Source organism: Meles meles, chromosome 1 (genome assembly GCF_922984935.1).
Source record: "Meles meles chromosome 1, mMelMel3.1 paternal haplotype, whole genome shotgun sequence".
Lineage (NCBI taxonomy): Eukaryota > Metazoa > Chordata > Mammalia > Carnivora > Mustelidae > Meles > Meles meles.
Genome location: NC_060066.1, coordinates 189,338,042 through 189,359,793, shown reverse-complemented (window position 1 = coordinate 189,359,793; position 21,752 = coordinate 189,338,042). Strand labels below are relative to the sequence as shown.

The 21,752-nt window shown below is 36.5% G+C and overlaps 1 protein-coding gene across 6 annotated transcripts in view; it reads left to right on the top strand.

Annotated features, from left to right (window-relative positions):
• The window catches only part of AGO3 (argonaute RISC catalytic component 3), a 138,349-nt gene that overhangs the window by 92,609 nt on the left and 23,988 nt on the right, over window positions 1-21,752 (top strand). For all 6 annotated transcript variants that reach the window (XM_046003051.1, XM_046003044.1, XM_046003069.1 and 3 more), the window contains 7 exons: window positions 614-736; window positions 1,173-1,306; window positions 4,496-4,680; window positions 13,381-13,540; window positions 15,049-15,139; window positions 20,231-20,425; window positions 20,760-20,894. In XM_046003051.1, coding sequence (XP_045859007.1) covers window positions 614-736; window positions 1,173-1,306; window positions 4,496-4,680; window positions 13,381-13,540; window positions 15,049-15,139; window positions 20,231-20,425; window positions 20,760-20,894 — 1,023 coding nt within the window. The remainder of the gene's footprint in view (window positions 1-613; window positions 737-1,172; window positions 1,307-4,495; window positions 4,681-13,380; window positions 13,541-15,048; window positions 15,140-20,230; window positions 20,426-20,759; window positions 20,895-21,752) is intronic.

The following is a 21,752-nucleotide window of genomic DNA, read 5'->3' as shown; positions in this document are numbered from 1 at the left end:
TTATCTTTATAACTGTGTATATATTATGTAAAAATTATCATCTGTATCATATTGGCTTTCTTATCTGTCTCAAGTGTATTGCATTGAATAATTTTATAATATGGCACTTTTTATCTGAAAATATTCAAGTAATTTTATATAAGTTGTAAATCAAGTAATTAGGGAAAAAAAGCCTTAAGATCATCAATATCTGCTATCAAACTCTATGTAAAATAAATTTTAATAATGTGTGTCTGGATCTTCTAATTAGAAGTACTTAACATTTTTTAGGTTAGGAATTTCTTGCTCTTTTGATCCCTAGGCCACCCTCCCCAAAGTGCATTAGATTTAATCATATAAAATTGGCATCTTCACAGATTGCAAATAATTGAAATTTCTTATTTTTCAGCCTAATACATTTAAATTTCTGTAAATTACCAGGAGGTTCACAGATTTCCTACGGTCTATTCATGATCTGTCATCCCAGATTAAGATTCCTCATCCTATACTTAGGGCATCATTGACTAGATCCAAAACATTGTGGACACAGTGAAGAAGAGAAAACAGAGGTTTCTAATGAATGAAGCAGGGACTTGGGGGAAATTCTGAAAGTAACTACGATTTTTTCTGTTAGGTAAGAAGTGCAAATTATGAAACAGATCCGTTTGTTCAGGAGTTTCAGTTTAAAGTTCGGGATGAAATGGCCCATGTAACCGGACGTGTACTTCCAGCACCTATGCTGCAATATGGAGGACGGGTAAAACATCTTGATAATTTTTTAATTATAAACATATAGCTTCTATTTACGAACAGAAGAGCATCCTAGCTAAGTCTGAGTTTCGGAAAGTGGTTTTTTTTGTTTGTTTGTTTTGTTTTTTTGCTCCAACAGTACTTTTTTGTTTCAAGGTATCTTTGCTTAAGTTTATAATTTTTGGTTTATATGATAAAAAATAACTATAATATAAAATATAATATTAAATTTTTAATAATTTTAATTTTATTTTAAATTAATTATTAAATAATAAAAATATAAAATATATAAAATATAATACTGATTTAGATCAGCATGTTACATGATTATCAGATATTTATCAATTCAGCAATTTGAAATGCTTTATCAGCTCAGTGAAGTAAATTGTATATTAAGTGTTTTCTTCTTTTTTGCCTTATTTCTCTTTCCCCTTTTTCTGTAGAATCGGACAGTAGCAACGCCAAGCCACGGAGTGTGGGACATGCGGGGGAAGCAGTTCCACACAGGAGTTGAGATTAAAATGTGGGCTATAGCTTGTTTTGCCACACAGAGGCAGTGCAGAGAAGAAATACTGAAGTAAGGCATGTCATTAGTTTGGTTTGGGGAACTTTTTGTGTTTCAATTTTAAACAACTCAGCTAATGTTCTAACCAGTGTTGTGTCAGTAAGGAATATATTTAATCACTGAAACTTTGAAAATATTTCTTCTCAATAGTTTGATGGAGAATTCTGAATTTGTTTCTCAGTAAAGTCATTGATTTATTCTCCTAGGCATCCTAACAGTCTAGCTTATGTGGTACAGGAGCATCATTGGCTTTTGATGGCAAATAAGTTAGGTTTAATTCTCAGCCTTGCCAATTTGTAGCTTTATTACCATGAATAATTTATATAATTTCATTATGCTTCAGTTTTCACCTTTTTAGAGATAACAATACCTATCTCTTGAGTGAAGATTAAAGAAGGTCCTTATTTCTCAATTGAGGTCCTTAAAAGAGTGACTTAACTCTTCATTTTCACTTATTTACTTCTGAAAATTTGGCCTCCTTCTCCATCACTTTCCCTGTTCCCCAGATTCTTTTCCTCAGCATGTAAGTGCTCAATAATCTTCATTCAAATTAAAACAAAAATTCATCAATTTTCAGTTTACCTAATTGGAATAAATGCTTCCAGCCTTCTATTTTCTCACCCTCTTAGAAATCCTAGTGCTGGGGCACCTGGGTGGCTTAGTGGGTTAGGCCTCTGCCTTCTGCCTGAGTCATGGTCACAGGGTCCTGGGATCAGGCCCGGCGTCAGGCTGTCTGCTAGGCGGGGAGCTTGTTTTCCCCCCTCTCTCTGCCTGCCTCACTGCCTCCTTGTGATCTCTCTCTGTCAAATAAATAAATAAAATCTTTAAAAAAATGAAATTCTAGTGCTCTTCTGAAACTAGTTTCTGGAAGATCTCCAATCAATTATCAATTCTAATGGTCTTTCCTCAGCCATTATTTTTCTCAAAATTTGTGCAGCATTAAATACAGTTGACTATTTTCTTAACATTCTCTCCATTCTTGCCCTTCTGGTTTCTTTTTATCACTTTGGCTTTTCTTCTTCTGTGTCTTCTCTCCTTGGGACCCTCAAGTCTTTGAGACCTTGGCAGTCTCAAAGGCTTCTGCTGTTGTTCTTGTTTGAGGAGCCATGCTGTCATGAAAGAGTACCACCTCCGCTTGTGACTACAGCCCCCCTAAAACTTTCAGGATTTTCTTAACAAAGAATAACCATAAAAATTAGTAGGACATTGAAAATCTTTCACCTGCCTCTTAAGCCCCTTCTCTATTTTCCCACATTCTGGACAAAGAAACTGAAGCACTATATTCCCTCTATCTCCCTGGCACTGTTTTTTTTTTGTTTTTTGTTTTTTCTCTTTTTGATCATGCTGCTTTTTACTGAAAATGCCTCCTTCCTGTCCCTGCTTCTCTAAATAATACCCAATCTTCTGTGGTTGTGATGCTAGAAATAATCCGTCTTAACTCTAAACACACTAGTTCATCAGTATTTTCTCTCTTTGCTCGTCACTTTCCCTATAAAATACAGTTGTTCTGTTTATCTGTAAATTTATCTCTCCTCTAAAATCTAATTTTCTTAAGAAAATGATTATTGTCTAATTTAAATCTCCACTAATAGATCCTATAAAATATCCCCTAATGAATAGTTCTTCAAAGATATAGAGGCCAGTTTACCAACCAGGCCAGTTCAGAATTTGCCTTACCATCTTCATATGAGAAATAATAAACTTTTTATTTAATTCTGTTCACTTTTTTTATTAGCTCCAAATTTCTAAATGTATATCTTAAGGTTCACTTAATACATATTTTTTTTCATTAAAGATTTTATTTGTTTATTTGTCAGAGAGAGCGAGCACAGGCAGACAGAATGGCAGGCAGAGGCAGAGGGAGAAGCAGGCTCTTCGCTGAGCAAGGATCCCAATGCAGGACTCAATCCCGCTGGGATCATGACCTGAGCCGAAGGCAGCTGCTTAACCAACTGAGCCACCCAGGCGTCCCTAATACACATTTTTTTTCCCAAAGTTTTCATCCCCCTGCTTTCAAGTAAACTGTCATAAAGACAGTTTACTTCAATGCTGTTGACCATCTTATTCAACCTCCAGAGGCCAAAGTTTCTCAATTGTTTCTCAAGTGCAGAGTTATTCTTTTCGTTTTGCATTTGTTATTTATGGTTTGCTAGAACTCTCATAATCTTTTGGCTTGTGGTTCTTGTTCAGGCTGACTGAAAATACCCAACTTCATACTTTTTGAATTAGACATTAATAAGGAAAAGGAAAAGAAAGGAATTCCTACAAGCTTCATCTCTGAGGGAATGAGTGCTTTTGCTCAAAGATAACTCAGATCCTTGACTTAAGACCTTACTTGTTTTAAAAACAAGTGAAGTGATTGTTAAATCATGACATCATTACTTATCTTAGGCTAAATGCAGAATTTTGTTTAAATATGGAATTATTAGCCTTTTGTTGTTTTCAGTGTGGCTAAAAGTATATTGAAGTACTACCTGCCTTATTTGTTTTTAAATGTGGTTGTCACTTTTTTTTTTTCTTAATTTTTTCTGGGAATACAATCTTTCCTGCTATCCTAGTTTTAGATACATAATATTGTGGAAACAAATTTTGGACTAGATCATACTTCTGACTCTACCATTTATCTAACCTTTTGACATTGGTCATAATTAATGTCCCTGAAACTGTGTCCTGATCTATTAAATGGGAATAATACTTCACCTGCCACCTTCTTATGAATGTCATCATGATCAAATTAGAAAATGTACAGTAGATTAAATTTATGAAGCTCTTACCTTATCTTGGGCAGTGTTGCTGAGCTCATGTGTTAGGTCATTTATTATTGACACCAACCCTATAATAGAAGTAATCATCTTACAGATGAGAGGAGCTGAAAAATTTGTCTATTTCACAGCTACTAAGTAACAACCAGAATTGAAACCTGTCATCCTAATTCAGAACTGAAGTCTTAACCATCATACTCTATCACTAGTGCCCTTTGTAAACTACGCAATGCCACATTATTATATAGCAGTGTTCCTAGTTTGCACAATCGATTACTGACCAGCCACTCCTTTAATATCAGTAGCCTTGGTGACCTCTTCATATGTGGAGCACACAAATCGTTGCTTCATTCTCTATTCACTTCTCAAGCTTTTCATTCCACTTTGTAGATGTGGATGACTAGACAAAGGATTTAGTTTTAGTGATTTCTTCTCCTAGGGGTTTCACGGACCAGCTGCGTAAGATTTCTAAAGATGCAGGGATGCCCATCCAGGGTCAGCCTTGCTTCTGCAAATACGCGCAGGGGGCAGACAGCGTGGAGCCCATGTTTCGGCATCTCAAGAACACCTATTCTGGGCTACAGCTCATTATCGTCATCCTGCCAGGGAAGACGCCAGTGTATGGTAAGGATGTCTCAAGATTGCATTTTTCCTCAAGTACTTGGTGTTCCTTTTAAAATTTTGCGAAAACATATCCTAAAACTTTGAAACATTAAAACATATTTTAATAGCTGCTGTATTTAAAACCTTGTAGGGTTACTTTAAAAAGACAAATCAGTAAAGTGAACTAGTCCAAGAAGAGACCTGTGAAAAGAATTTTAGTAAAGGAGACATCACAAAACAATGGTTAAAGAAAGAATTATTTCTTTAAAATGGCATTAAGAGGGGCACCTGGGTGGCTTAGTCAGTTAAGCCGCTGCCTTTCGCTCGGGTCATGATCTCAGGGTCCTGGGATTGAGCCCCACATCGGGCCCCCTGCTTGGCAGGAAGCCTGCTTCCGTCTTTGCTTCTCCCTCTCCCTCTGCTCCTCCCCTTGCTCATGCTGTCTCTCACTCTCTCTCTGTCTCAGGTAAATAAATCAAATCTTTTTTTAAAGAATGGCATTAAGATAACTTGCATATCAATATAATGTAGTGGTTAAAAGCACAGACTCCAGGGGCACCTGGGTGGCTCAGTCAATTAAGCATCCAGCTCTTGATATGATCTCAGCGTCATGGGATTGAGCCGCATGTTGGGCTCTGCTCTCAGCAGAGAGCAGGGAAAGAGATAATCTCAAGCCTCAATCCCCTTGAGATTCTCTCTTTCCCTCTCCCTCTCCCTCTGCCACTCACCCACTCTCACTCTCTCTCTCGGATAAATAAATCCTTAAGGGTTCCAGGGAAAGCACAGACTCTGGAGTTAGACAGTTCTGCTAAAGACCCAGGCTCTGCCAGATCACTACGTGTAGGAATCCAGCTGTATTACTTACCCATAATAGGCTTTAGTTTTCTCATCTTTGAAATTGGTATTCTAAAAATAACTAACCTATACAAGATAGCTATAAAGATGAAATAAATTTACATCTATAAGCAGAGTGTAGAATAGTAACTGTTATATAGTAAGTACTCAGTAAATGATAGCTATTATTTTTGTTAACAAATTAAAATTTAGTGAGATTAATAAGTTAAACATAAATCATTGAGTTGTAGAAAAAACAAAGTATAATTTTCGAACTACTAACAGTATAATTGTCTAGGCTTAGAAATGATAGAATAGTTCACCAAAAAAAATTGTTGGATTTACTGCATAAAAATTGAGTTTTCTGTAGGTCACAGATACATAACTAAATTTAAAAGAAGCCAAATTAAATAAATAAATAAATAAATAAATGGAAACCAGTAGAATCTAAAAAATATTTGCCGCAAATGCAGACAATAAAGGGCTAGTTTATTATTAAAATATCTGTGTTGTTCCGTTATTGGGATCGAAGAAAAAAATCCTTTTGTCCTTTTAGATTAATGAGCAAAGAGTATAAACCAAAATTTCTCAAGGTAAACAAAACCAGTAAATATATAGAAAGTGTTGGTTTTCACTAATAGGTAAAGAAAACTACAAGTAAATAAAAGTGAAATTTTATGTTACGAAATTAGCAAGTGCGTTTAAATATATAATATTTAGCGCTTGTGAGGATGTGGTGAATCTAGAATTTTAATATGTTGCTGACGGCCTTGTTCTTTTTTTATATATATATTTTATTCATTTGACTGAGAGCATAAGCAGGGGGAGCAGCAGGCAGAGGGAGAGGGAAAAGCAGGCTCCTGACTGAGTAAGGAGGCCGATGCAGGGCTCGATCCCAGGACCCTGGGATCATGACCTGAGTGAAAGGCAGAAACTTAATCGGCTGAGCCACCCAGGCACCCCAATATAAATTTTTTTTAAAGGTTTTATTTATTTGAGAGAGTGTGTATGCGCACAAGCCAGGTGGGAGGAAGGAGAAGGAGAGGAAATTTCAAGCAGACTCCATGCTGATTGTGGAGCCCAACATGGGGTCTCAATCTCATGTGAGATCATGACCCAAGCCAAAATTAGGAGTCGGGTGCTTAACAGACTCAGCCACCCAAGCACCCCAGCAGAATAAATTGATAATATCCTTTCTATCAAAAGTATAAAAATGTGGTTTTAACCTGTGATTCAGTATTTTTAATTACAGAAATGTGTTCACTGGAAAGAATTCATAATAGAGAAAAATCTGTATGTACAAATTTTCATAATTGTATCTGATATTAAAAAATTATTAAGATCTGGTTTTAACAAAACAGGACAAAACCAGAGAGACTCTTAATCTCAGGAAACAAACTGAGGGTTACTGGAGTGGAGTGTGGGGTGGAAGGGATGGGGTGTCTGGGTGATGGACATTGGGAGGGTATGTGCTATGGTAAGTGCAGTGAATTGTGTAAGACTGATGAATCACAGACCTGTACCCCTAATACAAATAATACATTATATGTTAATTTAAAAAAAGAAGAACTGGTTTTAAACAATGAGTAAGTTACAGTATATTGATGAAATAGTGTGCAGTGACTATAAATGGTAGTTATGAAATTCAAAAGATTTTTTTTTTTTAAGATTTTATTTATTTATTTGACAGAGAGAGAGATCACAAGTAGGCAGAGAGGCAGGCAGAGAGAGAGAGGAAGCAGGCTCCCTGCGGAGCAGAGAGCCTGATGCGGGGCTCGATCCCAGGACCCTGAGATCATGACCTGAGCCGAAGGCAGCGGCCTAATCCACTGAGCCACCCAAGCGCCCCTCAAAAGATATTTTTTAAACTGTGATAAAATACAGAAAGTTTTAAAGTTGAAGAATTTGTAAATCAGTAAGGAAAGGACAAACAACTCACTGAAAAAATAGTCGAAGGGCATAAAACAGAAAAACAAATGGTCAATTATCTTATGAAAAGATGTTCAGGGCCACCTAAGTGGTTCAGTCAGTTAAGTGTCTTCCTTCAGCTCAGGTCATAATCCCAGGGTCCTGGGATGGAGCCCCACCTGAGGCTCTGTGCTCAGCTGGGAACCTGCTTTTCCCTCTCCTTCTGCCTACTACTCCCCCTGCTTATGCTCTCTCTCTGTGTCAAATAAAATCTTAAAAAAAATAAATAAAAAATGAGTTTTAGATTTACAGAAAAATTAAGCTGATCACATAGAGAGTTCCTACATGCTTACCCCTTCCCCTGCACATATATTTCCCCTTACTATATTTCTAACATCTTGTATTGTTTGGTATGTTTAATGAACCAGTACTGATAAATTAATATTAATATGTTATCCACAGTAGGCATTAAGGTTCACTTTTTGTGTTGTACATGTCTGTGGGTTTTGATAAATATATAACATTGTATATACAGTATCATAAAGAATAGTTGTACTGCTCTAAAAATCCCTTGTATTCCACCTTTTCATCCCTCCCTCCCTCTCCTCAAAACCCTGGTAACCACTGGCCTTTTTATGTCTTTACAGTATTTCCTTTTCTAAAACATTGTGTAGTTGGAGTCATGCAGTATCTACCCTTTCCTAATTGGCTTCTTTCACTTAGCAATATGCATTTAAGGTTCCTCCATGTCTTTTCGTGGCTTGATATGTAATTTCTTTTTACTGCTGAATAATATTCCATTGTATGGATGTACCACAGTTTGTTATCCATTCATCTATTTTTACCTTGCTTCCAGTTTTTGGCAATTATGAATACTGCTGCTATAAACATTCATGTGTAGGATTTTGGGTAGGTGTAAGTTTCCAACTGACTTTAGTAAATAAGTAGGAGCACAAATGCTTTATCAAATGGCGATACTGCCAAATTGTCTTCCAAAATGGCTGCACCAGCACGCCTGGCTGGCTCACTTGGAAGACCATGAGACTCTTGATCTCCGGGTTGTGAGTTCAAGCCCACATGGTGTGTAGAGATTGATTACTTAAATAATTAAACTTTTTAAAAAACGGCTGTACCATTTTGTATTCCCACAGCAGTGAATGAGTGTTCCTGTTATACTGCATCCTCACCAATGTTTGATACTATCAATTTTTTGGATTTCAGCCATTCTGATAAGTGTATGGTGTATCTCGTTGTTTTAATTTGCAATTCCTTGACACAAAATGTTGAACATCTTTTCATACGCTTATTTGCCATCTATATTTCTTAGTGAAGTGCCTTTTCTAGCCTTTTGCCCACTTTGATGTTGTGGAAGTGTTCTTACTTTTCAGTTTTAAGAGTTCTTTGTATATTTTGGTTTTAAGTGTATTTTGCATATATTTTCTCTCAGTCTGTGACCTGTCTTCATTCTCTTAACAGTTTCTAATGTTAATAAAGACCAAACATCTTTAATATTAATAAAATCCAACACATTTTTTCTTTCGCAGGTGATGTTTTGGGGGTTATAATTAGAAACTCATTGCCACCCCAAGTTCACCTGAGTTTTCTTCTGTATTACTTTCTAGTGGTTTTATAGTCTTGTTTTTACATATAAGTTTATAACCCATTTTGAGTTGATTTTTGTGAAAGATAAAAGGTATGTGTCTAGATTCATTGTTTTGCATGTGGATGCTTTCTCAGTACCATACCAAAGGCTGTCTTTCTCCATGAAATTGCCCTTGCTACTTTGTCAAACATTAATTAACTGCATTTGTGTGAGTCTATTTCTGGTATCTTTATTTGTTTTGTTTGGTCTGTATGTCTGTCAATTTTCTAATACTACACTGTCTTGATTAATGTGGCTTTTTAGTAAGTCTTGACGTAAGGTAGTGTCAGTTCTCTGACTTTGTTCTTCACTATTGTGTTAGCTATTCTAGGTCTTTTGCCTCTCTATGTAAACTTTGGAATTAGTTTGCAATATCTGCAAAGTAACTTGCTGAGATTTTTAGTGGGATTACATTGAATCTATCAGTCAGGCTGGAAAGAATTGACATCCTAAAAATGTTAAGTATTCCTGTGCTTGAAGATGGACTGCCTCTCTATTTAGAGCTTCTTTGATTTCTTTATCAAAGTTTTCTAGTTTTGTATAGATCCTGTACACATTTTGTTAAATATATCTTTTTATTTCCCCCTTTTGGTACTAATATAAATGGTGCTGTGTTTTTCATTTTAAATTCCTGTTATTTTCGGTATTTAGGAAAGCGGTTGGCTTTTGTATGTTTTTGCCGTGTATCATGCAGCCCTGGTAGTTCCATGTATCATGCGCTTTGTAGTTCCAGGCTTTTTAAAAATTCTTTTGGATTTTTCTGCCTGGACAGTCATGTACTCTGTGAACAAACAATTTTGTTTCTTCCTTCCCAGTCTATATACTTTTATATCCTTTTCCTTTTGTTAGCTAGGAGTTAACAGTCTGGTGTTGAATAGGAGTGGTGAGAGGAGACATCCTTGCATTCTTTCTTATTTTAAGGGGAAAGAATGTAGTTTCTCAGGAGTTATGAATACCGTTAACTACAGGTTTTCTTTTCTTTTCTTTTCTTTTCTTTTTTTTTTAACCAAGTTGGGGAAGATCCCCTCTAATCCTAGGTTGCTGAGAGTGTTTTGTTTTGTTTTACGATTTTATTTATTTATTTGACAGACAGAGATCACAAGTAGGCAGAGAAGCAGGCAGAGAGAGGGGAAGGGGGGCAGGGAAGCAGGCTCCCGGCTGAGCAGAAAGCCAGATGCCACCCAGATGCCCCTTGCTGAGAGTTTTTATCATGAGCATCATGAAAAAGTTTGTTAAATGCTTTCTCTGTATATACTGATATGATCATGATTTTTCTTTCTTAATCGCTTAATGTGATCAGCTGCATTAATTGATTTTCACATGCTAAATCCCACTTGGTCATGGTGTATAATAATTACTATACATTGTTGGATTCAGTTTGCTAATATGTTGAAGATTTTTACATATGCGTTCATGAAAGATATCAACCTGTAGTTTTCCTTTCTTGTTATGTCTATACCTTGTTTTGGTATTAGGGTAACGTTGGCCTCAAAATAAGTTAGAAAATATTCCTCTGCTTCTGTTTTCTAGAAGATAACTGTAGAGAATTTGGTATCATTTCCTATTTAAATGCTTGGGAGAATTCATGAGTGAAACCATCTGGGCCTGGTACTATCTTTTTGGAAGATTCTTAATTATTGATTAAATAATTATTGATTCAATAATTCAATAAAAACGTGGGGCTTGGACACATGACGCTAAAATCAGGAGTCAGCCACCTAACCAACCAAGCCACTCAGGTGCCCCTGATTCAATTTCTTTAAAAGAAACAGGCCCGGGGCGCCTGGGTGGCTCAGTGAGTTAAAGTCTCTGATCCCAGGGTCCTGGGATCGAGCCCCGCATCGGGCTCTCTGCTCAGCAGTGAGCCTGCTTCCTCCTCTCTCTGCTTGCCTCTCTGCCTACTTGTCATCTCTGTCTGTCAGATAAATAAATAAAATCTTAAAAAAAAAAAAAAGAAGAAAGAAAAGAAACAGGTCCATTCAGATTTTCTATTTCTTCTTTGTGAGTTTTGGTAATATCATTCAAGGAATTGTTCCACTTCATGTAAGTTATCAAATTTGTGGGTATATCATTCATAATATTCTTTTATTATCCTTTCAATGATCATGGGACCAATAGTGATGACCTTTTTTTCTTTTCTAATATTAGTAATTCATGTCTTCTCTTTTTTTTCTTTGTCTGCCTGTTTTTCAGTTTCATTGACTTCTGCTCTGATTATTAGTATTTCTTTCCTTTTGCTTGTTCCAGGTCTTTCTCTTTCCCTATTTTCATAAGGTAAAAACATAGATTATTGATTTTAGATCTTTCTCTAATATATTGAATTCCATACCATAAATTTCCTTCTAAGCACTGTTTTCACTACATCCCGCCCCCCCAAAAAAAAAATTCTTAATTAAGTAAGCTCTACACCCAACATAGGGCTCAAGCTCACAACCCTGACATCAGGAGTCACGTGCTCTACCAAGTCAGCCAGGCACCCTGCATCCCACAAATCTTTGTTAGATTGTGTTCCATTTCCATTTAATTCAAAATATTTTTGAATTTCTCAAGACTTCTTTGATCCATGTGTTACACAGAGTTATGTTAATATACAAATATATTGAGGGCACCTGCGTGGCTTGGGAGAATTCATGAGTGAATTGGTTAAGCATTTGCCTTCAGCTCAGGTCATGATCTCAGGGTCCTGGGATCGAGCCACACATCAGGTTCCCTGCTCAGCAGAGAGTTTGCTTCTCTCTCTCCCTCTCCCTCTGTGCTCTCTCTCTCTCAAATAAATAAAATCTTTAAAAATATACACACACAAACACACACACACACTATATTGGGAATTTCCAACAAATATATTTGTATTCCCTAACTGTCCATTACTGATGTCTATGTCTATTTTAATTCCACTATGGTCTGAGACCATACTTTGTATGATTTCTGTTCTTTTAAATTTGTTAAGGTATGTTTTTGGATCAGAATATGGTCTGTCTCGCTGAATATTCCATGTAAGTTTGAGAAGAATGTTTGTTCTTGCTGTCATTGAATGAAGTATTTTATAAATGTCTTTTAGATTTAGGTAATTAATGGTGCTGCTCAAGTCAACTGTTTCTGCTTTTTTTACAGCAGCTGCACCATTTTGCATTCCTACCAGTAACATACAAGGGTTCCAGTGTTTCCACATCCTGGCAACACTTGTTTTCTTTTCTGTTTTTTTCTTTTTTATAATAACCATCCTAGTGGGTGCGAAGTGGTATCTCATTGTGGTTTTGATTTGCATTTCTTTTTAATTAGTGATGTGGAGCATCTTTCCATGCATCTGTTAGCCATTTGTTTCTCTTCTTCATAGATATTGTATATTTAGAGTCTCACACAGTACTAGTATATATTAGATGCACATTAAATATTTGTTGAATGAAATAATGAACCTTTTCTGTTAGATAGGAACCTATCTAATATAGGAACCTTTTCGGTTCCGTTAGAACAGACTAACGGGGCACCTGGGTAACTCAATGGGTTAATTAAGCCTCTGCCTTCGGCTCAGGTCATGGTCTCAGGGTCCTGGGATTGAGCCCCGGCCTGGTGCTCCCTGCTCAGTGGGGAGCCTGCTTCCCCCTCTCCCTCTGCCTGCCTCTCTGCCTACTTGTGATCTTTTTCTCTGCCAAATAAATAAATAAAATCTTTAAAAAAAAATAAAAATAAAAACAGACTAACTGCTATTGTTACAAATAAGAGCAACTTATATATTAAGATTCAGAATATACTATATTATTGAGTGAAAATGACAGTTTGCAAAATAGAATGCAAGTTTGGTTTTTAAATGTTTTCCATATTTTTTATAAGAAAAGTATATGTACACTGAACTCTTTATGGTAGTTACAATGGCAAAGAGGGGGAAAGTTACAGGGGCCTTTTATTCTGTACACTGTAAATGCTCTATTTTCAAATTGAAAGTTGGAAAATAGGATCAAAAATTCTAAGTATTCTCTGAGTATAATTGCATTAAAATAATATAAATGAGAAAATTACTGGAAGAAAGTGCAATAAAATGCTAACAGGATTATGTATATTTTTCTTTCTGGTTTTTCAGTTATTATGGTTATACTGTTTTTATGATGATAGAAATATACTTTCTTCTCTAAAGAATAAAACAACTGGAAAAACTACCACCAAATGTGTAAACTAATCTTCAAGGCAGTATACTTTAAATTTTAACAGCATTGTTTTAGTGTTTTTATAATTTTTGGTGTCCTGTAATACAGTAGTGTATTTCAAGGGGGGAAGTATAGTACCTTAATTTTCAATAAAGTTTGACCTTTTTCTAATTAGAGGTATTTGCATTTGTTCCATAGCGGAAGTGAAACGTGTAGGAGATACACTTTTGGGTATGGCCACACAGTGTGTCCAAGTCAAGAATGTAATAAAAACATCCCCTCAAACTCTCTCAAACCTGTGCCTAAAGATAAATGTTAAACTCGGAGGGATCAATAATATTCTTGTACCTCATCAAAGGTAAGATAAGCTAATCACTTAACTAAATTTTAATTATTTTCTTATCTTAATTTTTTTGTATATTGCTGTATCTAAGATCAGTGTAAGGAAGGGACAATCTTGTTGATTCTTGCTATGGAAGATAACATTTTAGAAAAGAATTTCAGGCAGATTAAGAGATTCCCTTATGAAAATCCCTTCCTATCTCCATTTTTATTTAGTATATGCAGAGAACCTCCTGCCTAGTTAGAAAGTATTGAGTGTTTTATTTATTTTTCTGGAGAGCTCAGCTTAATGAAGTTTCTCATTATTTGATAGTCATCTTCAACCTGGAACTGTGAGGTTACGCACTCACCTAGCAAGTAAGGAAAGAAGGGAGGGTCTTGGAGGGGGCATATGAATTAAGTAAATCAGTTAAATAAGCCATATCAATCCCTGCTACAGTCAGTGGGACAATAGGTTTTACTGTTAGCTCTCCGTCATGTCTAAGAGCTCTTAGGAAGTGTGACATAATGACTAGAAACAGGTGCTGGGGAAGACGTTATTTGGAGAATTGGACGTCTGGTTTTCTTTCAGGAGTTAAAGCAACTAGGGCTTTAAAAAGTTAAGTATCTTGACCAGTGCTTATCTGCACCACAGATAAGCATTAGAATAAGAATAGACCCACATATATTTGACACAAAGCCCTCCTCCCCCCGCCCCGTTTTTCCTCTGCTTCCTGTTCCAGTTAAATAGATGAGAATCACAAATGATTGGATACAGAATTTTATCAATAAGTCCACAAACTGAGAGTCATTTGAATTGTAAAGGATATAGTTTGTTGTTTTTTTTTTAATTTTAAAGATTTTATTTACTTATTTGACAGAGACACAGCGAGAGAGGGAACACAAGCAGGGAGAGTGGGGGAGGGAGAAGCAGGCTTCCCATAGAGCAGGGAACCCATTGTGGGGCTTAATACCAGGACCCTGGGACCATGACCCAAGCCAAAGGCAGACACCCAACAACTGATCCAGCCAGGCATCCCAAAGGCGACATAGTTTTTTAAATAAGATGAACAACTAGCTACTCTAAATAATACATTCTCAAATTTATACTTTTGCCCAGGGGAGGAGGAGTAGCACTTTTTCAGTGTAAAGTTTAATGATGCTTTTTCTCATTAAGAGATAACATAGTTTAAATGTGATAACAGTTTAAATGTAAGTAGATTACAGAGTGATACAAACTAGTGGGTTAATATAAGGAAGTTTATCATTTTTTGCCTGTTAGGAAGAATGCTAGCCCTTTGCAACCAGCAGCATCATTGGTTAAGGCAAAAAGTTGCTCTGAGTAAGACTTTGGATAAACCCATTGTGATAGCTTTTACTTCATTGAGTTGGGAATTCATGAATCAAGAGACTAAAGCAGTAGTTCCAGCCTTTGAGGCTGTTCTGTGCTGTGTCAGTGGCTTGCAATTGTGTTGCAATAATATAAACAGATAAATGCATAATGAAAATATGAATTATCTAACTCTTTTTAAAAATGTGTTTAAGACCTTCTGTGTTCCAGCAACCAGTGATCTTTTTGGGAGCAGATGTCACTCATCCACCAGCTGGTGATGGGAAGAAGCCTTCGATTGCTGCTGTAAGTGTCATTAGGCAGGTTTATCTTGTCTAAAGTTTAGATGATCAACAGTTTGGTTTCAGCTTTTTTAATTTTAATGACACTCTCTCTGAAACCAACTTTTATAAATATATATCTCTAGACTCACTTTTCGGGGCACCTGGGTGGTTCAGTCGTTAAGCATCTGCCTTCGGCTCAGGTCATGATCCCAGAGTCCTGGGATTGAGCCCCGCATCGGGCTCCCTGCTCAGAGAGAAGCCTGCTTCTCCTTCTCACACTCCCCCTGCTTGTATTCCCTTTCACTGTGTCTCTCTATGTCAGATAATAAATAAAATCTTTAAAAAATTAAAAAATAGAATCAACTTTGAAATATTCTTTGGATTTTTCATTCCTGGTTTGGGGCTACAGGTTACATATATGTTTATTAAATGAAGCTTATTAATTGTATTACTCAAGTCTTTTGTTTCCTACTTTATCTCTCTGGCCTATGATTGTATATTTTCAGTTAGTTTTTGTTCCAAGAGTTTATGTATTTCAGTAGTGTCTCTGTTACAGAAAGATGAATTGCATAAAACCTTGGTAAATTGCTTTTTTTTTTTTTTTCAGTGTACAATCTCTTCTACCTTTGTCCAATCTAATACTTTTTCACCTGAATTTTTTTTTTAATACTGCCACTCTGGGCACCTGGGTGGCTCAGTCAGTTAAGCGTTTGCCTTCAGCTCAGGTCATAGTCTTGGGGTCCTGGTATAGAGTCCTATGTCTGGCTCCCTGCTCAGAGGGGGGAGTCTCCTTTTCCTTCTTCCTCTCCCCCTGCTTGGGCTCATGCTCTCTCTCTATCTCTCTCTCAAATTAAAAAAAATAATAATCTTAATACTGCCACTCCTCCTTTTAACATTTGTCCACCTCTGTGTTTGGTAAAGTTTCTGTGTCAGTTCTTTAAAGTGTATTTTTTTTTTAAGATTCTATTCATTTTATTTTATTTTAAAGATTTTATTTTTATTTATTTATTTGACAGAGAGAGAAAGGGCGAAAGAGGGACCACAGGTAGGGGGAGTGGGAGAGGGAGAAGCAGGCTTTCCACGGAGCAGGGAGCCCTATGCAGGGCTCGATCCCAGGACCGTGGGATCATGACCCGAGCCAAAGGCAGAGGCTTAATATGTAGGTGCCCCCTACATATTTTTTCTATCACCCATTATAATCTTTATGTAAATTTTTTTTTTTTTAAGATTTTATTTATTTATTTGGCAGACAGAGATCACAAGCAGGCAGAGAGGCAGAGAGAGAGAGAGGAAGGGAAGCAGGCTCCCCGTGGAGCAGAGAGCCCGACGCGGGACTCGATCCCAGGACCCTGAGATCATGACCCGAGCCGAAGGCAGAGGCTTAACCCACTGAGCCACCCAGGCGCCCCTAAATTTTAAGTTTTAACAATCTGGTACATTTTATTTATCCATGAAAATGATAGTAATGTTAAAATTTTCACCTAAGATTCCAAAGCTATTTTCACTAGCAGAGGAAATTTGCTTTTATCTGTTAATACATTAATTATATTGCTTGGGCACCTGGGCAGCTCAGTTGGTTAAATATCCGACTCTTGGTTTCTGCTCAGGTCAGGATCTCATGTATCCTGAGATAGAGCCCTCTGTAGAGTCCTGTACTCAGTGGGGAGGAGAGTCTGCTTGTAGATTCTCTCCCTCTATCCCTCCCCCAACTCATGCACATGCCCACTCGAGCTCTCCCTCTTTCTCTCTAAATAAATAAATTTTAGGGGTGCCTGGATGGCTCAGTTAAGTATCTGCCTTCAGCTCAGGTCTTGATCCCAGAGTCTTAGGATCGAGCCCTATGTCAAGCTCCCTGCTTGGCAAGGAATCTGCTTCTCCCTTTCCCTCTCCCCCTGCTTGTGCTCCCTCTCTCTGTCAAATAAATAAAATCTTTTTAAAAATAAAATAAAATCTTTTAAAAAATAAATTATGTTGCTTTTTATTCTTAAAGTTGTGCATGTGTTGTCATTTCAGATGTCCTACAGGTAGTATGGAGCCACTTCTGATATTCATAAAAATGTTCTTATGGAAAATGGAATTATTTATTCAAAGAAGAAATTCAAAAGACTTACTTTGGATTTGCTATTTTGAGGTCTATTTTCCAAGAAAGTTTAATTAAGCATAGTTGGATTGTTGGACTTCTGGGTAGTCATTGTCCTTTTCTACTGAATCCATTTCTAACAAATATCCACTTTCTTTTATTGTTAGTAGAATTTATTCATTGATTCTTTTTGCTATATGGCTTTATTCCCAGGAACTTAAAGACCAGTGTGAAAAAAATAAATTTAAATGATAATTGCCACATAGTATAATAGATATTTAATAGCAATATAAATTAAAATTTAGATTGCAAAAACCTGGTGTGTTTTGAGAATGTTGAGAAATATAGGGAATTGGAGTGTAAGTATAACAGATTGTGAGGCCTAATAAGCTTTTGTGTGGCTGTTTGTGCCATCAGAAGGGGTATAGATTTATTTTTTTAGTAGTGAGAGACCATTCAGAAGAAAGAAATAGCTGGAGTTCCTTTTTTTTTTTTTTTTAACCTATAAAGATAAAGTAAAAGCAGATACAATCCCATGTACATAGTAGACAAGTTCTAGTTCATTTTTTAAAAAAGATTTTGTTTATTTATTTGACGGAGAAGAGAGATAGCACGAGAGGGAACACAAGCTAGGAGAGTGGGAAAGGGAGATGTGGGGCTGATGCGGGCTCGATCCCAGGACCATGGGATCAGGACCTGAGCCGAAGGCAGACACTTAACGACTGAGCCACCCAGGTGCCCCTTTAGTTCATGTTTTGAAAAACTCTTAATTATTTTCTAGTCTGACCTAAGACAGAAGAGAAACAAGAATTTTCCATATTTTAGTTTCAAGTAATAAGTCATTAAGTTACTGACAGGAAGTTAAGGACTGTTTTGAAGTACTATTTTTATTTTTAATTGAGGTATAACTGACATATAATAGTTTTAGGTGTGCCGCATAATGATTCAGTATATGTACATATTTTTAAAAGAGCACCATAATAAATCTGACTAACATCTGTCACCATACATGATTATAAAATATTTTTTCTTATGATGAGAACTTTTAAGATTTACTCTGAGCAACTTTCAAATATTCAGTACAGTATTATTAATGGTAGTCATCATACTGCATGCTAATATGGTACATCTCAATGACATAATTTATTTTTTAACTGGAAGTTTGTACCTTTTGACCCCTTTCCCCATTTCATCCATCACCCACTCCCTGCCTCTGGCAACTACCAGTTCATTCACCAAATCTATGAGCTTGGTTGTTTTTGTTTTGTTTTGTTTTATTCCACATGTAAGTGAGGTCATATGGTATTTGTCTTTCTCTGTCTGACTTTTCTCACTTAGCATAATGCTCTCAAGGTCCATCCATGTTTGCACAAATGGCAGGATTCCATTCTTTTTTATGACTGAATAATATTCCACTGTTATCTATGCCACATTTTTTTTTATTCATTCATTCATTGATGGACACGTAGGTTGTTTTCACATTTTAGCTACTTGAAATGATGCTACAGTGAACGTGGCGGTGCAGGCTCCCATTTTTGAAGGACTGGTGTGAATACTACCCTGGGAGAAAGAGAAACTGGAGGCAGAGTGTCCACCTGCTTCTCAGCCTTGGCTCTGATCAAAATGATGTATAGGCATTTTAAAAATATTCAGGTTCCAGAGATCATTCTTCAGTAGGTCTGTGAGTAACTATAGTCAAGGTGAATTTTTAAGTTCATGCTTCAAAGTTTCCTTTACTCCAAAACCCATAATAATATTAAACGGTATACACACGAAGAAAATTACGATAGTTACTCTCAAAACCAAGATTAACTTCTTTAAGGGTTGAATGTAAAACACAAACATAATGCAGTAAGAGACCAATGGATTCAAGCCTCTGGTCTAGGATGCTGCAGTAAGAGGAAAAATTCTTTAAAAGTTTATGAAGCTAGGGGCGCCTGGGTGGCTCAGTGGGTTAAAGCCTCTGCCTTTGGCTCAGGTTGTGGTCTTGGGGTCCTGGGATCGGGCCCCACATCGGGTTCTCTGCTCAGTGGGGAACCTGTTTCCTCCTTTCTCTCTGCCTGCTTGTGATCTCTTTCTGTCAAATAAATAAATAAAATCTTAAAAAAAAAAAAAAGTTTATGAAGCTTAATGGTTCCAAGATGATATTTTTCAGAGTCTTAAGCATGGCTTCTGGAATGGTTTACTAAAGATATAAAGAGAAATCCAGGGTTTGAATGGGTCCTTTTATCTCCTCTTATTCTCCTTATCAGTGTCTTTCTCTTTTCTTTTCTTACCAATCTTCCAATATACAAACAACATCTATGAATTAGAATCTTACTAAAGTACAGGGGTGCCTGGCTGGCTCAGCCAGTAGAGCATTTAACTCTTGATCTCAGAGTCATGAGATTGAGCCCACTTTGGCCATAGAGTTTAAAAATAAAAACAGATTGTTTTTAAAAATGTGAAGTGCAGCCTACTTACAAGAAAATAGTTTATTGTTTTTTTTATTTTATTTTTAAATTATCTCTATACCTCATTAGTTTTTTTTTTTTTAAAGATTTTATTTATTTACTTGACAGAGAAGTCACAAGCAGACAGAGAGGGTGGGGGAGGTAAGCTCCCTGCTGAGCAGAGAGCCTCATGTGGTGCTCGATCCTAGGACCCTGAGATCATGACCTGAGCCCAAGGCAGAGGCTTAAGCCACTGAACCACCCAGGTGCCCCTACACCTCATGTGGGTTTTGAACTCATGACCTCGAGATTAAGAGTCACACACTCCCAACAGCTATCTGAGTCAGCCAGGTGCCCCAGAAAATAGGTCTTAACTCTGTACTGGGTCTTTTATTCTGTTCTTCCCTGGGAATTATTGATTTTTTATTACTCTCAAAATGAACTAAAAATGAACTTTTATTACTCTGAAATAGTAAGGTTATAATAAACTGCAAATTTAAATGAAATCCATATACTTTTTTTCTATTTTTTGTGGTAAAATTCTTATTGGTGTAATTTTGATTGTCTTAATTTCTATTTTTCTTTACTTTTTCTAACCTAGGTTGTAGGTAGTATGGATGCCCACCCAAGCAGATACTGTGCCACAGTAAGAGTTCAGCGACCCCGACAGGAGATCATCCAGGACTTGGCCTCCATGGTTCGAGAACTTCTCATTCAGTTTTATAAGTCAACTCGGTTCAAACCTACTCGTATCATCTTTTATCGGGATGGTGTTTCAGAGGGACAGTTTAGGCAGGTTGGTTGCCTAGGATCTCATTATACTATGGTTAAATCAGATACTGTGTTTATAATATTGTGTCTAGTTTTGAAGTTTAAAATCTTAATTAGGTTGAGAATTCCACAAGTCAAAATTTGATACTTCCTTAGATTATCTCTTCTAAAATGTTTACTATGGATTTGTAAGCTTTGATTGCTAAGATCATGCTCTGGTAATAGTTAAAATGGAACAGAGAAGTATATTTATCTGTAAAGTGATAAGATTAAGAAGGCCTAAAACCAAATCATCTTACTTTGAAGTATGTATAAGAGAACAACTGATATATCAAATCTTTCCATTTCATCTCCTCTAGGTATTATATTATGAACTACTAGCAATTCGAGAAGCCTGCATCAGTTTGGAGAAAGACTATCAACCTGGAATAACCTACATTGTAGTTCAGAAGAGACATCACACTCGATTATTTTGTGCTGATAGGACAGAAAGGGTAATCTTACATCTGTTGTAATACTGTTATAAAACAAGCTTATCTTATATAGTTCATAGAGCACTAAACAAAGGCTCTCTGCCAACAGAAGAGGTTCCAGTGTATAGTAGCAGATCTCAGCATACCTCATTATGAATAGAGAAGCATCAAACTAGGTTGTTACTTTTTAACTTTCTAGAATTTCTGTTAACACTCCAAGTATTCAAAATTCCATTAATGCTTTTTGTTATTGTGAAGAAACTCATAGTTTTAAAATTGTTCTTTCTATTACTGTATGTCTTAAATGTTCAGAGGAGGAGAGATGCATTTATTTTTAAAAATGTCTTGTAAAAATTAGTTTTTTAAAAAGCTAGAGACTTTTGAGGATGACTAGTAGAAATTCATGCAAACAAACTTCTAAATAATGCTTCTTTTAAAATTCACAGGATTTTTTTAAAGATTTTATTTATTTTTAAATAATCTCTATATGCAATGTGGGGCTCAAACTCACTACACTGAGATCAAGAGTTGCATGCTTTACTGTCTGAGCCAGCCAGGCACCCCCCCTCACAGAATTACTGTTTATATTTTGTAGTATGACTGTGTATTTTCATAATTAGAGAAGGAGGGGTAAATACCTGGGAAAATCTGTCTTGTCTACATGCAGCATAGCAGTCTTGGCCCCCATCTTTTAAACCTTGAAGCAGAGAAATCTGAGGATTGTAAGCGTTGGTGTCTCCTTGGGGAAAGGATTCAACAGAAAAGACAGAGAAGTGTATCTCTGCTTTGGTATATATTTAGTCTTTGGTTACACTTTCCGTGTAGCTTCGGGCAAGTAACTTAACATCTCTGTGCCTGTTTCCTTCCCAACAATGTTTG